We start from the raw sequence: 16,334 nt of genomic DNA, 5'->3' as shown, positions 1-16,334 counted from the left end.
TTTATAAGAAACATTTTATAGACAAAAGCATAGAACAAAACGGTGAGCCCCCCACCGAAGAATAGCTCTCCAATCTTGCATAATCATTTAGAGGCTATAATTACAAAAGGATTTTCTATGCCTATAACACCACCAAGAAGAGTGTAATTGAAGAAGAGTGTAATTGAAGAGTATTACAAAAAATGTCAAAAGAGGAAGATTTATCTTAAAAAATTCTATAAAAATTCTATAGTTACTTATTCTTCTATTCATAATTTATTGCTGCATGAACAGCTTTATTATTCCTTCATATTTTGATCAGTAAGTTGCTCAACTGAACGGAGAGGGAGAGAAATAACAATGAGTCTCAATATAAAACAACAACATCCCAACCATAGAATTTTCTGCTTCAACACAAATTTAATCAATAAAATGCCTGCAGAAGATGCATTCCCGAAGGGCTTTGCACAACTTTATGAGCCTTATACATGCATACTTCATCTTTCCCTTCTAGAACCTGTTGTGAGCATCCATCCTCTCAAATATTCAGGATTAATTCTGCAAGTTGGTTGGTTTACGACTCTACTGATATTTTCGTAGAAACTTCTGTGCGCACAAAAGCTCGTTCAAATCTCTGCTTCAATAAGGAGCAGAAATATCAAGTGTAGATGAGAAACTGCAGACAAGGAGCCAACGGTGAGAACACCGTTCATAGTGGCACTTGCTGGAAGTTGATTGAACATTGCCCATTTTGCTATAGCGGCATTCGCTGGCTCTTCATTTAATAAGAAAATTCTTTGGTTCTCATTTAGCTGTGCCAATGATCTTGTTAAGACACATGCTTCAAGGTTGATGGAGAGCTCACTTCTTGTTGTTGGGACAGCAATGCTTGACTTGCCCATGATGGTAGAGGAGCCTGCAGTTTGAGAGGAATACCAGTAACAGGGTGCACAAAGAACAAGCTCTCAGCATGAAGCTCATGGCTGTCATAAATATTTCCATTCCACTCAATGACACCCTCGTATTTAACATCTCCTCTAATAGGAATTCCAAGATATTGGCAGTGCAGGCGGATTTGATGGGTTCTTCCACTGCGAGGTCGTGCTCTAATCAAGATCTCGTCCTTATGGGCATCAATATCTATCAAAGATTTCGATTGGACTACAATAGTTTCTTCTTCATCTTTCCTTACTTCTGGAAGTTCGTCCATGGTGCTTTGTCCATTTACAGACAGTACTTCAAAATAGGTTTCCATGTCTCTGACCACCGAACCGCCAGGTAAGGAGCGACCCACATCTGCTGCAGCATAGACACGCCAGACCCCAAACTTTGACCTTCCATGACCAGATTTGACATTGATTTTTTTCCATTTCGGAGCAGAGCCAACACAGAAGGCAATATATGATTTTGAAACATTGTGGTCAGTAAATGCCTTCACCAATTTAGAAGCAACTTTATGCGACTTAGTTATAACCATCACCCCACTTGTGTCACGATCAAGGCGGTTAGCAAGATGAAGCTCGGGCAAGCTGATTTGGATCCCTGCATTTGGAGAATCTGAGGTAAGAATAATCTGAGAAATTGGTAATGATAGAACAATCAAAAGATGTAAATACATGACATCATTTTAGACAAATTTTTTAAACTTCAGACACACTCAAGCACCTCTCTGTTCAACAACCAGAATACAGCTAAACCCTTTACATCAACTGGCTTATGAAAAAAAAAACATTCAAAATGTTTCCACAATATAGGGAAAGCAGTAGAAACCACTTAAGTAAATGTATTCATGTCAAATTCCCAAGGCATCCCCACCTATCATGCTATCTATACTATACCACTAAGCACCCCTAAAAACATCAGTACCATTAATTTTATGAGATTACCTAAATACTTCTTTGAAAGTTGAGTAGAAAATATTGTTCGTTTTAAAAAACACTAAAGATGGATTCTTGTTGACAAAACCATTGGGCAAGGTGTTTCGTGAAAAAACAAAAAGGGGATGAGAACATATGAGATTTCATTTTTAAATAGATTCAAAAAATGAAAACAGATTCCATAAAGCATTCCTTTTCTATGGTTAAAAAAGTTTGGAAAAATTCAAATTTTTACCCTTTAAATTGGCAGAGCGAGTAATTATTCATTTCAAACTTTCAATTTCGTCAAATTGAACCCTAAACTTAAATGACTGTTATAACTTCCATTTTTTTTTAATAAGAAACTGAGACATATTATAAACAGAAGAACCAAAGAACAGCCTAAGGACAAGGGACAAGAAGTCCCTCTCCAAAAAAGGAAAAGCTAAGAGAGAATGACTCTCCAATCCTGTAAAATCATAGAAAGGTTGTAATTGCAAAAGAGCTTCCTATTTGTATGACACCACTATGAGGCGTGCGTTAATATGGACACTATCACAAAATGACTCAAAGGACTTAGCCTTATCCTCAAAAGAGCGAAGATTCCTTTCCAACCATAAGTTCGACTTCCATTATATTTCCATTACATTCACCCACTAACTTCAATGAAAATCAAGCTATAACATTTCAATGCACTAAAGTTATGCCTTAGCAAATCAATGCACAGGATCTACGGTCGAACAAAGCTCCTAAATCTCAACAGGTTGAACAAAAATTCAGCCCTGATTGAAGCTTCAAAGATTTGGTATCACGTCTCAATTTTCATATCATGATACCTATTTTGTAATTCATGAAAAGAGCGTAATAATGTTTTTTAACTATTCAAAATGAGAGCAAGTTGCAGATTGCAATGCAGCAATCCAATTCGATGAAGTTGAAAGTTTAGAGTAAAAATGAATTCAGCTTGCCGAGCTCAGTCCAAATTTTGAATACTTCTCAAAAAAAGAAAAAAAAGTTCCAAAATAACACCCAAACACAATTCAATTGACTCTTAATGGCAAACTCACGAGCTAAGCAAAGGCAGAGAGTTGTAGTACCTCCACTCTGCTCACCAGCCATGGCCGAATCACCGAGAAGACGAGGAACAGAGGCCAAAACGCTTTCACAGTAAACCCCTTGGGGCTTATTTACAGCAATGAGCCACTCGTCCTCGAATATAACATCGGTTGCTGATAAAGCAAAGAGGCTGGATTTAGAGGAGGCCGCCATGGCCCTAGCGAGCTCCAAGTTCTTGGATATGGCCGGTAGTGGAGGCGAGAGCGGTATTGGATAATTCTGTCCTGTTGCTGGGCTGTTTCCGGTCACCGGAATTGATGGGTCCGCCATACTGGCTGATCGGAATCTGTGGAAGCAGAAGGGTTTCGAGAATTTGGCGAAGGTTTTGTGGGAAATTAAGAAGGTGGGCTGAAGTGCTAAGAAGAGGGCCATTTGTGTCATTAAAGCTTGTTTTTGTCTCAAAACTTAAAATCTTTTTTTTTTATAACATCAACTTTTAAATTTAACCCAATTTCATCTCCAACTTAGATAAATGCGGTAATTTTCATTTTTAACTTAAAGAAAAGTATCGTGTATAAAATAATTATTTAAATAAATGTTACAATATCATCTTAAACTTTAAACTTTAAAGAGTACTTTCATAAAAGAAATTTTATTTTAAGAAGAGTTGCGATCTTTATCCTTGATTTTTCATTTTAAAATTCAAATATTTGTCAGATAAATTATAGAATATGTATTTAGTATGAAACTGATCCTATTAAAAAAAACGATACTATAATTGTTTTTTATTTAATTTGTAAGTTCGGGTGACGAACTTGTGCATTAATCAAATTTAATGTTTTCATTCAACTAGTAAATTTTTAGAGCTTTTTATTTCTATTTTTATTAAACTTGACCTATGAATTAGTAAATAGAAGGTAAAAATCGATGCTTATTTAAGTTCAGTTCAATGAAATTGAAAGCTAGTGATGAAAATTGATACAACCTTGGAGGGTCAAAAATAATTTTATTTTCCTATTTGTCTTTAATGTAGAGTTAAGGACTCAACTTTCGACCTCGTTAAAAATGATAAGTACTTTTATCTATTAACCTATATTTTGATCAACAAATTTCACATTTTTTTTACAATTATAATATTCTTTAAATTTAAATTGTTGACTGTCAAACGAGCATAGTTTAGTATAATTGACATATATCTACAATTAAGAAAGTGTGAGTTCAATTCTCATCTCACACATTTAAAATTGCTGATTTCATCGAGTTTAGTTTTAATTTGATACATGTGTTTTTAAAAGTCTCAATTTTAGTTGTCAAACTCGCAAAATGAACGTGTTACCCAGGCTCATCTAAAAAGGTATTGTCAACTTTTCATATTGAATATGGAGGAAAATATTGAAAAAATATTCCTATTTACATGACAATAAAAGGGTATTTTTTTAATAAGTTCAGAGTTGGGTAAATATATAAAAAAAAAAAAGTTAGCGGATTTTTTTATAAATAAAAGATAAATTAGCGATGACTTATTAGATTTAGGAAAACTACTAGGATCAAGATCTAATTTAAACTTTGACTAAAATATTTTAAATATTTTCAAAAGAAAAATAAAATTAGACCAAATAGATGGAATTTTAAAAGGCTTGGGTTAAAATTGTAATTAGAGAAAAAAAGAAAAAAAAAACTATATTTAGTTCCTTCCCACCCCACGAACTCTCATCGAAATTATTCTGGCGGTAGCCCTCAGGATAAACCAACGACAAGGTGCGAAAGATCTGTTCAAATTCGGAATCACATTGAAAAAATCCATATGCTTCAATCATTCAGAATATTTCTGTTAGATTTCATCTCATCGCGTTATATTCCCTGTTTGTTTCGCTTGAAAATTTTGTTTACGCGACCGAAATTTTGCTTCCTCGTGGGGTTTCATGATCATTAATTATGTCTCTTCTTATTCTTTCGGGTACAAATCACTTTGATGTAATTTTGGGCAGTCTTGCGGAATTCGGTCTGTTATTTTAACATTCCGTTCGCAGGTTTGAGATTGAAAGCATCTTTGTCGCGATTTGAAGCGAGAAGAAAACTGGAATTGAAGAGAAAACGGAGACAGCGGAATCGAGAACGGGATTCATGAGTTCCTCATCAATAATAACTCCAGAAGACGTGCTGCAGTCGCTGATGAATGATGGTACTATCGATTCTCTCAGGTTGAAGATCATTAACCAGCTCAAAGCCAATGTCAGTTTCCCTCTCTCTCCACAAACCTGTCTTATTTTATTTGGGTTTCAAATTGGCACCACTGATTCAACTATGCAGTAATCTCTAGCTCAGAATAAGACGCATAAGCGTGAGATTGCAAAGTTTGGGTGAAATAAGTTGTAGAAAACAAGTTGGTTTTTGGTATAGAAGGTGGATTTCATAAGCCTGAGTTTAAGCAGTTCGTGGGATTAACAAACTAAGCAATTTAACCTACCAAACTTAGATTTCATCTTTTAACCATACGTTACACAAGTCTAATCCGTGAACCATGTCTGACTGAATCGTTCTCTTTAGTGTTCTTAGCGAGTAAAGTAATACATTCTCTCATTTTATCCAATATGGATGGGGGTGTATCGAGTTGCTGATAGTAACTGCTGGGGCTCCTAAGTAATGGCCAAGTAGTGGGATTATAATCTATGCTTTTCTGTCGGGACAATAGTTTGTAAGAGAAATTTACTGTTTTTTTTCAGCTCTACATTGTTTACTTGGCTTATCTGGTAACTGTTTGAATTTAGATATGATAAGGTGATACTGTGATGGAATGGTTTTTGAGTTTGGATTGGCATTTGAAGATTCGTGTATCTTCCTTGTTACAGGAAGAGCTTAAGAATACCACCATTAAAATGGTAGAACAGAGCAAAGTCCTTAATACCCCTGGGGCAGAAAAGCAGACCAAAAGAGAGTTGTTTGATTCTCTTCGACAGGAACTTGAGTCAGTATTATTTCTACTATTATTTCTACTTTAATGTTTAAACGTCTATTACTTCCCCACTCTTCCTCTTCTCTTTTCACTTTTCTTGTTAACTGAACTGAACACGAGGAAGTACTTAAAGTTCATCACACTGTGTCTTTTCAATTTGTTGAAAGGATTGCACACTGAGTTTTTTGTTTTTCCATCTTGTGAGGTCTGTGGTTGAAGCATGCTTAAGTTTCTATGAGTATATATTTGAATGAGCATGATTTAGGAAGAGAGTTTGTTTCCGTCATGAAAAAAGAGAGAACTTTATTAACAATAAATTCTTTAGAAAAGAATAGAAGAGAATATAGTATCCTAAAGCTTAAACAAAAGCAGATTGTGTATCCTCTATGTATTAATAGTTTTTGAATCTCGTACCACGTCTAGAATGTTCATGATTATTTCTCTATTTAAGAGGTTACAAAGATGTAAATGAACTAACATGTTTTGTTTTCTTACAATTTAAATAATTTTGGATGTTATGCAGAGCACCAGTGCTTGAGAAAGCCTCCAAATCTGTTTGGGAATTGATTTTGGACAACAATGGGTTGGGCAAAGAAATAAACGACACAGTCGAAAAAGTATTTTGTCGATTGAGTGGCAGGGAACCTCCATTGTTTCCTCCTCAAAATGGGGATATGGCATCAGTCAAAGAACCTGAGAATGAGAAAGGCAAGGGAAAAGAGCCTGAAGATGATTACCTCAAGGAGAAATCACACTCTGTCAGGAAAAGGAGTTTCAATGATATGAATGGCAGAGAGGAAAACAATGTTGCAAATGGAGCTGGTGAAAATCTAGCTCTACCTGAAGAACTCAGTAGATCACCTTAGTTGAGTTTGAAGACGTATACCACATCAGGAACCACCATGCCATGACGACGGGATCTGACAGGTGTGGTTCAAGCTTTTCCCTCTTAATCTGATGAGCATGGCCCGTGTGGCCATGTCAAACACAAATAGGAACAAAATTTATCACATGCATGCTGCACACGCAACCCATGGGAGTCTGAAAATTTGTTTGTGTTGACACATATGACCACTTCTATGATCTTTAATGTTTCCCGTTAGTTTATGGTTAGAAATTAGGATGCTTAGTCCTGAAAAACTAGTTCTTGTAATCTAATCTACCAATGTCATTACTGCGAAAAACAATATTAATATGTATTGACGTTGTTCAGTAGATTATATCTCTGGTTCAGTTTTCATGAATGGTTTCCTTTTTCTGTTTTTTTTTTTACCTAGTGTTGGAGTTATTATGATTTATGTTGAATTACATTTGAATTCTAACTTCAGTCTTTCACAAAGTGGGCTAGACCGCACTGGTCAAGAGGCAGGTTTTATTTGGCGAGTCAGGGCCTTAGGAGAGCTCTAGACCTAATGCCAGAATAAACAGATCTTTTAGACTTTTTGTTATGTTTCTAAATCATGAATTATTTCACTTCATTAATAAGATTCTGGTGTAGCAAGTCTAATTTTGATTGAATTGATACATTGTAGGAAACAATTGAGACTAATAAATATGTTACTTTTCATATGAGATTTTTTGTAGAAGCATAATCCAAAATTAAGTATAATTGAAACAGTATATAGATTAATACATCAACTTTAAGTTCATTGGGAAATATATTTTCCTCCCCTAAAGACCTACAATTATTGAGGTTTGAGAAAAGAGTTTAAATTGAAGTCTTCAAACAAGGCAGCACCTAAGTAAGAGCACGACTACAAATTGAAGACACTGAGATTCAATATTTCTTTTGATTTAGAAAAACATAACCTCAATAAAGAAAAGATTGATCTCCACTTATCTTAATAATTAATGTTCATAAATATTACACTGAGAATAGAGAAGCCGGTGAAAGAATGGGTGAGGTTATTAATCAAAGCCTCTCCCTTCATCAATTGAAGACATATAAATAATACAAAACTGGGTAGTTCTGTGTGTCATAAATCATTAATTAGTCATGAAGAAACCCAGATGAGTGTTAAATGTAAAGTAGTGTATGATCAAATTTCATTTTGGTTCATTATGGTTTGTCCTCAAATGCCAGGTTGAATATCTGGCTGTACTCATCCACAAAATGAACATCAAGACCTTCTTTGACATTGGAAGCAAGCTCATCAAAGTCCCTCCTGTTTGCAGAAGGAAATATTATTGTCTTCACTTCACTTCTTCTTGCAGCTATGGATTTCTCCTTCACCTGTAAAAGCAAGTACAGGAAGAGATGGAATTTGAGTGTGATTGAGAACAATGTTTTGAATGTGGGAAGAACTTCTTAAACCTCTTGAAAACACTTGACTCCTCAAGGGTAAGGAGGAATCTTGTCCTTACCCCTATTAAATGTTTATTAAATGTTTGATAACTAAGACAGGGTAATGCAAAAACGAACATTATTTTTAAATATAAGTTGTCAATTTTTTAATGGTGGTGAGGACAAGATTTGATCATCACTGTTAAGGAGCCAAGTATTATCCTAAAAGTAAAGGACATGAAAAGAACACAAAAGATTAAAATACATGAGTAAGATTAATTTGTCACTCGTAAATTGCAAAACACATCATCTTTTCATTTTATCCTACTGTCTGTAAGTCTTACTAATCGAACCGTGGAAAAAACTGACTAAGCCAAATTAAAATCGATTTTTTACCCAAAATATTCGTGAGTGTTCAAGTAAAGCTTCGGACGTTACAACTAGTTTCACAAAGTGACTGCCTAATACCACTCCATGTGGTTGTCTAAGGGCAGTAGTAATAGTAAATCTCAAGTAGGTGACCACTTACTATCTATTCAAACCATACCAACTTACTATCTTTCGATTTCATACGGAAAAAACCAAACCAGCCAACAAATATACTTCAAACTGACCAGGCCATCAGTTCGGTTGGTTTCGTCTGTTCTTTTAGTTTGATCGTTCAGTTGGTTTCACTGGTTCTTTCAGTTTTACTCGATTTCAGCTTCCACCACTAATGTAGGTTGTATTCTCAAGTCTAGGATAATAGCATGAAAAAGATAAATTATAGCAAGTGCTAGAATTCTTCAACTTACCCCACCAATCGGAAGAATTTTTCCGGTCAAAGTTACTTCTCCAGTCATGGCTAGATCCTTTCTGACAGGCTTCTTCATGGCAAGTGACAATAGAGATGTTATCATGGTGCAACCAGCACTCGGTCCATCCTTGGGCGTTGCTCCGGCAGGAACGTGAAGATGAAGCTTGGTGTTTGCAAAGAAGGGATTATCTGGTTCTTTTTCGAGCAATATCCTCCGGGCAAGTGTGTGAGCGATTTGAGCACTTTCTTTCATGACATCTCCAAGCTGACCAGTCAGATGAAGCGCCCCTTTCCCCTCTCCTTGCTCAACTTGAGTGGTTTCTATGTAGAGAGTGGAACCTCCCATGGCAGTCCAAGCAAGCCCCATCACAACCCCGACTGGTGTATGGTCATAAATACGCTCGGCATGGAAAACTGGTTTCCCCACGTAATCAGCTAGATTTGGTGAGTCCACGATCACTTTCTCGATTTCGCTGGTGACTTCACTTTCAGTGATTTGCCTTGTTTCTGATTCATCCTGCCAAAGCCACGAAAATTTCAGGACATGAAATCTGATTTAGCTCAAGGATATGACTTTGGTAGTGGTACTGCATAAGTTACTCCAGTTTTGCTTAGATTTGAGAGTCAAGCTAGATTTCATTTTCCCATGTTAGAAACGGGGAGGAATTCAGCTAAATTACATGGATAATGCACTTATATTTCTTAGATACCTTGGAAACCACAGGTTGATTGGGATGAGAATCATCAGCTAGAAGATCACCCGATATCTTCTCGGCCTCGGAAAAGGATTCAGCTTTTTTATCTTGGCTACTTTCATTGATCAATTCACTTTCACTTTGACTCTCGCTTTCACTATTGTTTTGACTTGATTCGTCTATTAGCTCTAGCTTCTCTTCATTAGATTCGACAACCTCTACCGGTGCAGGTTCATTTGATGCTCCTTGTCTTACAAGCTGAAGAGCAATCTGCCACATTACAAATAAAATTACATGGTAAGGTTATTTATCCTGTGATCCATGCAACAGGTCCAAGATATATCTTATGGCTTGTGAAAACTAGTTTCCATTATCAAATAAATCTCAAGATTAATCCAAAGGTCAAGTACTTTCATGAACCTTGCGATAGATCTTCTCAATGTGCTTCTGTAGATTTCTAACCCCTGCCTCTCGGCAATAGTTTTCTATGAGACCAAGAAGGGCAGCATCAGTCACTTCAACCTGAAATTAATCGAATTATACATATTTCATGGTATCCTATAGTTACATACAGGCGCCTCAGCGAAAGAGAGAAACCTGTTCAGGTTTAATCCCACATGCTTCGCGTGTAGCTTTCTCCAAGTAGTCCCTCGCTATGTGCATCTTCTCGTCGGTAATATATCCAGCAATGGCAATGACCTCCATTCTGTCAAGAAGAGGATTGGGTATCATTTCAACAACATTTGCCGTGCAGACAAAAAGAACCTGCAATAGACATTTCCGAACGGTGAACCACTTTTGGTAAAACTAGTGCTCCAACTTCATATGCTAAGTTCAATTTCTTTACAGAATGATCAAACCTTATGACCAACAAAGAATTTATCACCTTAACCCACCTTTGAAAGGTCAATTGGGACATCAAGATAATGGTCCAAAAAGTTAGCATTCTGCTCCGGATCAAGAAGCTCCAGCAAAGCACTAGCAGGATCTCCAGCATGACCTCTTCCAAGCTGCAAGAAGCAAGATAAATGATTAAAGCTAAACTTGTAGTGAATGAACACTTCTAAGAAGAAGGCCAAATTTCTCAAGTCTTTCCTGCAATCATATACCTTGTCTATCTCATCAATAAGGACTAGAGGATTAGCAGTTCCAACATTTTTGAGACACTGCACCATCTTTCCTGGCATTGCACCAATATAGGTTCGCCGATGACCCTGGATACAGTTTTGGAGTAAGTGTACATGAAATAATTTTTCAAAGGTACAAGGATTCAGCCCGAGAATAACCTTAATTTCAGCAACATCGGCTAATCCTCCAACAGAAAATCGGTAGAACTTACGATCCAAGGCACGGGCAATTGAACGACCAATACTGGTTTTTCCCACTCCAGGTGGACCAGAGAGACATATGATTTTTCCTGTCATGAAGTGAAGTAACTCACTTGTTCACGAATTAACAAATTAAGAATATAATTACTTGTTTTTTAATATAAAATAATAGTAAGTTGCCATATTAAGCATATTATGATGTACATTACGAACAATTAACCAGCTCTTTTGCTTCTGCATCATCCAGAAACAAAAGTATTATACTCGAGCATGACTCAGTGATATTGTTTGTCAGAAAATCACCAAGCATATCAAAGAAACAAGGATGGTATCATTGGACATCTAACTATACAGCGATAAGGTTATAAAGAATAAGAACAAGGTACAGAAAAACATCCATCAAAATATTATTGTCAGGAAAGACGTCAGCAAGCCAGCAAAATGTAAGAAAGAAGAGAGTCAAACAAGCATGAAATGACAATTCTTTTTTTTTTTTTGGTAAGAAACAAATATTTCATTTATGATATGAAACATACAAAATGGGGAGAATTGAGAAATGAGAAAATTTTATTATCATAGCATGTACTTTAACCCACAATCAGAAAGAAGAGAGCATCAAAAACCTTGTGAACTTCCTCTGAGCTTTCCAACAGCAATAAATTCGAGGATTCTTTCTTTCACATCAGTTAATCCATAATGATCTTCATCTAGAATCTTTTGTGCGCGAAGAACATCAAAATTCTCATCACTGCAGTTGTAATATTAAAAAAAAGAGAGACAAACGTCACATTCCCCATCATTGCATCAGCAAGTCATAAATGAAAACTGCAGCGGTTGAAGTCCACAAACCTGTAAACTCCCCAAGGAAGTGCAGTCAACCAATCCAGATAGTTTCTTGTAACATTAAACTCACTCGAACTGGCCTCCAAAAGCTGCAGCTTCGTAAGCTCTTCTTCGATAACTTGTGCCACATGTGGAGGACATTTGTCTTTGTTTGGTTCAAGTCTTTCTCTAAACTTTGCTGCAGCAGAAGTAAAATATTAGTGTAACCATAATAGATGGGGGAAAAAATGAAAAGCAAAACCTAACTTTGTCCCTCCAGTCTGCATTATCCTATTGGGGCTACCAACAATCACCACCATAACATTTTCAAGGATATAAAATACATCTGAAATCATTATTAACATGTTCCCAAAAATTCAGTAGAACTTTCCTATGGTGATAGATGAAGGTTTCAACATAAGTCATTTTCAATTTTTCAATCTTCCTCATACAAGCTCATTTGAGAAACTGCATAATCCACTCACGTCTAGGTCATCAAATTCTCTTGCGAACATTTTCTTAGTAATTTATTCATTAGAAATCTAGTAGTTTTCTAGAACTCCCTGTGCAATTTATATCGAGTATATACACAGACCAAAATAAAATCCATCACTGGCTCACCTGAAAGAGCTGTTTTGTCATCTGTTTCAAGTCCTAGCTCCTGAACATAGAAATTCCAATAAACTGTGTCAAAAGTTTGAGATAAGAGGAAAGCCTCGCTAGTAAGTAGTAACTATTGGGAGAACTATATTTGCAGATGCGGATCAATAACAATGTGATGCTCAAGGTGGTGCACAAACCTTTTTAATGGCCTTAAGTTGCTCGTTCAATAAGTAACGACGTTGCTCGCCACTTATCTTCTCCTCAATTGCCTTTGCTATAGATTCCTATTGTAATCATTTAAAGGATAGTATCAGCAAGGCCAATAACCTTAAATAGATGAAAATGAGGAATGCAGGTGATTTTTTTGGGACCATTTGACCACTCTCCAATTGAAAATTTTCAAACATAGCCCTTCTTTCAATCACTTTTAGCACATCGATAAGTAGCACCATGAATGGAAGTTTTTTTTTTCTTTTTTTAATAAGAAACCAATCTTTCATTGAGAAAAATGAAAAGGAGAGCAAGAAGGACATACAAAAAAACAGCCCATTAAAGAAGAACCATGAATGGAAGTTAAGAGAATGGATTCTTCTGATATCATAAAATCTTTATTTTTTTTTTCGTGCTTCAGCAAAGAGGATCCCAAAATCAAATTCTCAAGGGGTCTCTAGCCAATGGGCTCAGAGTATGCAATTCTTTTAGGCAACCATAGCTATTAGGAATTTAAACATATACATTTAGAACCTATTTTATTACAAAGGAAATTAAAACCTCTACATTCATTTGAACATGGTAAAGGACTAGTCTTAATACATTGTTCAAAATGTCAAATATCAGGAAAATATCAGAACATACCTGAATCTTGTTTATTTCCATCTCCTTCTTCAATAACTCAAGTGTAAGTTTCAATCGTTTATATACCTAAGTCAGAGGGAGAAAAGGAGTAAGAGAATCAGATAGAATAGAACCAAAGAAATAAGCTGCAAAGTTAATTGATGCTAGACTGCTAGACTGTGAAAAGTTAAATCCCTGACACATTCAGATCAATGAAGATGATTAATCTTTTTGCCCAAAAAACGTATAAAAATAAAAAATCTATCTTTGCAAGGATGCACCCAACCCAATAAATACCAAAATTTTTAAGAGTCTGTCAAATATCTGCTTACATCTAATTCTTCAAGCACTTGCTGGCATTGTAATTTATTTGCTCCAGATATTGCCGCCCCAAAATCTGCTAATCTTGGAAAATTGAAATCGCCAATATGCTGCACATCGCAGAAAAATATCACAATCAAAATAAAAGTAGTCATAACAGCCACATTTTACATATGGCCAACCTTTGAAATGGAAATGGAGTCTATCAAATATCTACTTACATTTAAATCTTCAAGTATGCTTAGATTGTTTTTTATGTTTGGGGTTTTTTTCTTTGATTTGTTTTTTTCCTTTGTTTTTTTTCACTCTTTTTAAGTGGAGGGGGTACCTGGGTGTATGTTTGAACATGATCCCTCCAAAGAGAACTGGTCTTCAAAACATCCCTTAGTGTAGATATAACCTCAAATGAAGTTGCCTTTATAACATCATCATCTTTATTATAAGGTTTATCCTGAAGAAAAGTGGAACAAAATTAGCAACAGAGAACAAATTCATTCTCAAATGAAACCTAAAAAACGATTCAATGGGGAATGTAAAACCCCATACCTTGAGATGATCAACTTTCACAGTTAGGGGCTCCTCGCTAACCTATTCAAAAACCATAAATATCATAAGCTCAGTAATTCAAACAATCAAATAAAAACCTGATACAAAATCGTTAAGAAAAAAATATTGCAGTGCAATTTAAGTACCCTTATGGGTCAGATGAGCATATGGCTGGGGAAGAGAAAAGGCAGAATGACTATGTATTAAATTATTCCTATTACCATCTCTGTAATTCGGAGTCTTCTATGACCAATAAGCACCACCTGGTCTCCTTGAATACTTGAAATCTGAAATAACAATAGAGAGAGTATAGAATCAACTCATTATGTACTAAAACATAGGGCTTCCTGCTGCAAATTAAATAAGGGGCAAAAACTAATACAAGTACCTGGGCAAGTGTGCCAACTTCTTGAAGCCTATCATATAATTCTTTGCCTTTCAAATCACTTATACTTTTTTCTGTTTCACTTCCAGAAACTAAACTAGGATCGGTCCCTGGTTCATCCTTAAGAAGGAAGGTACCAGCATATGGAGCTTGCCTTCTTCTGCTTTCTTGTAGAGCTGCCAATAGTTTAGGATCCTGCAATACATTGCACGTATCATGTCCCTTCCCCACAAACAAGTAAATGCCTCTAATAAATTGGTCCATTAGCAGCATACTAATTGATGTAAATTGAAATATAAACAGCATGATACCAACACCACCAAACGGAACTAAAATATCAAAGTACACGGTAGCTCTTCAACTTAAATGACAAGACAATGTAATCCAATTGTGCCAAGAACTTATGCTACCTTCACATAAATTGGCATGTAAAATCCAGGAAATAATGGCCTGTGAGGCAATGGCAACGCCAAGACCTGTCCAAAGAAAAAAAATTGGAGGGGAATTAATAAGAAAGTTAACATCAATAATCTCGTTTCTTGGTTTTTTTAAGAAAAAGATCATTCTGGATCAGTCAAATTAACAATCAAACCGCGCTAAAACAAGAATAAAACTTTTATGGCAAGAGGAGAGTTTCACCAAAATACTAATGTATCATATAACTTAGTCTAGTTAAACCCTCCAAACTCAAATATATCATCATAATCATGAAGTTTTATCCTTTTGTATTCTTCTCTTTTTTCTCTTCAACCCTTCAGCTCAGCCAAGTAAGCCCACCAATCAAAACACCAAATTCAATCCTCACAGTATTCAACATCACTGGCATTTCAAAATTTCTTACTTCCCACTCCTCCCTCACCAATTAAACAGAAAAATCAATTCAATGGATGGGGAAAAGAACATGTTTCTCCTTTTCCTTTGCCCTCCTCGTCCACACATCGAATGAAAATCAAAACTCAATACCAACCGTCAGATAATCCTCCGGTCGAGGATTCGTCGGAACAATAGCAGATGAAGATTTCGCCTCAGCATCCTCCGCCCCGGCCTCCTCCGCCTTGGCCTCCATTTCAACCACCTGTTCCGACCCATCACTGGCGTCGGAGCAGAAAAACGCCCGACCACACAACTTCGAGTTTCTCCCGCCCAGTCCTCTGAGAGACCCAAGAACCCTAGCCAGAGGCGAGGCCGACTCGGTCGCCGGCCGGAGACTCGGGGCCAGATTGTGGAGCCGGCTCCGGAAGCATGAGGAGTTCACAACCTTCAACATTGAATTGGAATCGAAAAAATATGCTATTTCCTTATGGGATTCTTGAAGCGAATTTTCAGTTCTAATTCAGGTGGTGGTCTTCTGATCGGCAACAACCGCCATGGACGGGGAAGAGCTCCGCTGAAAAAAAAAACCCACAAGTAGGTTGGTATTTTTAAAACCCTTCGTAAACCCTCGGTTAGTTTGTGATTTTACTGAAACACCCCTGGTCGAAATTGAGCAAAATTACCCCTAGCCAAACCATTCTTAATTAAAGGCAGCTATAAAAGTAATTGACAATTACCTCTCTTTTTTTTTTTTTAAACAATAAAATCGAGAATAAACTCGAACCTCCGACCATTAGAAGTTGATATGAAACGAAAAATAGAACCACGAACCTAAAGAAAAGCAACGAGTGACACTAAATTTATGTTCAAATTGGCTGTCTCAAATTTAATTTAGTAATAATATTATAGATTTTTTCAAATTATAACATAAAATTTAAACAAAACAAATGTTTTATTTCATATCTCACTAATAAATTTGACCTATTTTTAAGAGCATTGATTGAATACTTGAAAAACAGTGGATTGAGTTCACTTTTCGAGTTGGTTTTTCTTTTTTTCTTTT

The 16,334-nt window shown here is 36.1% G+C and overlaps 3 protein-coding genes across 9 annotated transcripts; 1 reads left to right on the top strand and 2 right to left on the bottom strand.

Moving 5' to 3' along the window:
• Positions 1-330: 330 nt before the first annotated feature.
• On the bottom strand, positions 331-3,334 carry LOC111023261 (Pseudouridine synthase family protein). Of its 2 annotated transcripts, none has more exons than XM_022300652.2 (2): positions 2,903-3,334; positions 331-1,521 (listed from the first exon to the last, which is right to left on the bottom strand). In XM_022300652.2, exons 1-2 carry the CDS (start codon positions 3,330-3,332, stop codon positions 809-811), a joined length of 1,143 nt encoding a protein of 380 aa, XP_022156344.2. In that variant the 5' UTR covers positions 3,333-3,334; the 3' UTR covers positions 331-808. The 2 variants fall into 2 exon arrangements, with proteins under 2 accessions (XP_022156344.2, XP_022156345.2); XM_022300653.2 differs by having other exon boundaries at positions 2,933-3,334.
• A 1,200-nt stretch (positions 3,335-4,534) lies between these two features.
• On the top strand, positions 4,535-8,299 carry LOC111023270 (antigenic heat-stable protein). Of its 6 annotated transcripts, XR_002603095.2 has the most exons (5): positions 4,535-4,649; positions 4,922-5,123; positions 5,741-5,856; positions 6,368-6,771; positions 7,928-8,299. XR_002603095.2 is itself a non-coding variant. In XM_022300664.2 (4 exons), exons 2-4 carry the CDS (start codon positions 5,016-5,018, stop codon positions 6,708-6,710), a joined length of 567 nt encoding a protein of 188 aa, XP_022156356.1. In that variant the 5' UTR covers positions 4,535-4,649; positions 4,922-5,015; the 3' UTR covers positions 6,711-7,084. The 6 variants fall into 6 exon arrangements, 5 of the variants coding, with proteins under 5 accessions (XP_022156356.1, XP_022156357.1, XP_022156358.1 ...); XM_022300664.2 differs by lacking the exon at positions 7,928-8,299 and having other exon boundaries at positions 6,368-7,084; XM_022300665.2 differs by lacking the exon at positions 7,928-8,299 and having other exon boundaries at positions 4,564-4,649; positions 4,880-5,123; positions 6,368-7,084.
• LOC111023269 (lon protease homolog 1, mitochondrial) lies at positions 7,659-15,858 on the bottom strand. The gene is made up of 20 exons (XM_022300663.2): positions 15,426-15,858; positions 14,869-14,934; positions 14,462-14,653; positions 14,295-14,360; positions 14,074-14,115; positions 13,856-13,978; positions 13,539-13,637; positions 13,228-13,293; positions 12,570-12,656; positions 12,391-12,430; positions 11,797-11,968; positions 11,571-11,695; positions 10,906-11,036; positions 10,729-10,833; positions 10,516-10,629; positions 10,217-10,384; positions 10,040-10,141; positions 9,635-9,889; positions 8,923-9,441; positions 7,659-8,077 (listed from the first exon to the last, which is right to left on the bottom strand). Exons 1-20 carry the CDS (start codon positions 15,723-15,725, stop codon positions 7,904-7,906), a joined length of 2,946 nt encoding a protein of 981 aa, XP_022156355.1. The 5' UTR covers positions 15,726-15,858; the 3' UTR covers positions 7,659-7,903.
• Positions 15,859-16,334: the final 476 nt, after the last annotated feature.

Source organism: Momordica charantia, assembly GCF_013281855.1.
Source record: "Momordica charantia cultivar OHB3-1 chromosome 8 unlocalized genomic scaffold, Mcharantia_2.0 BLBB01000008.1, whole genome shotgun sequence".
Lineage (NCBI taxonomy): Eukaryota > Viridiplantae > Streptophyta > Magnoliopsida > Cucurbitales > Cucurbitaceae > Momordica > Momordica charantia.
This window is presented reverse-complemented; position numbering and strand designations above follow the sequence as displayed.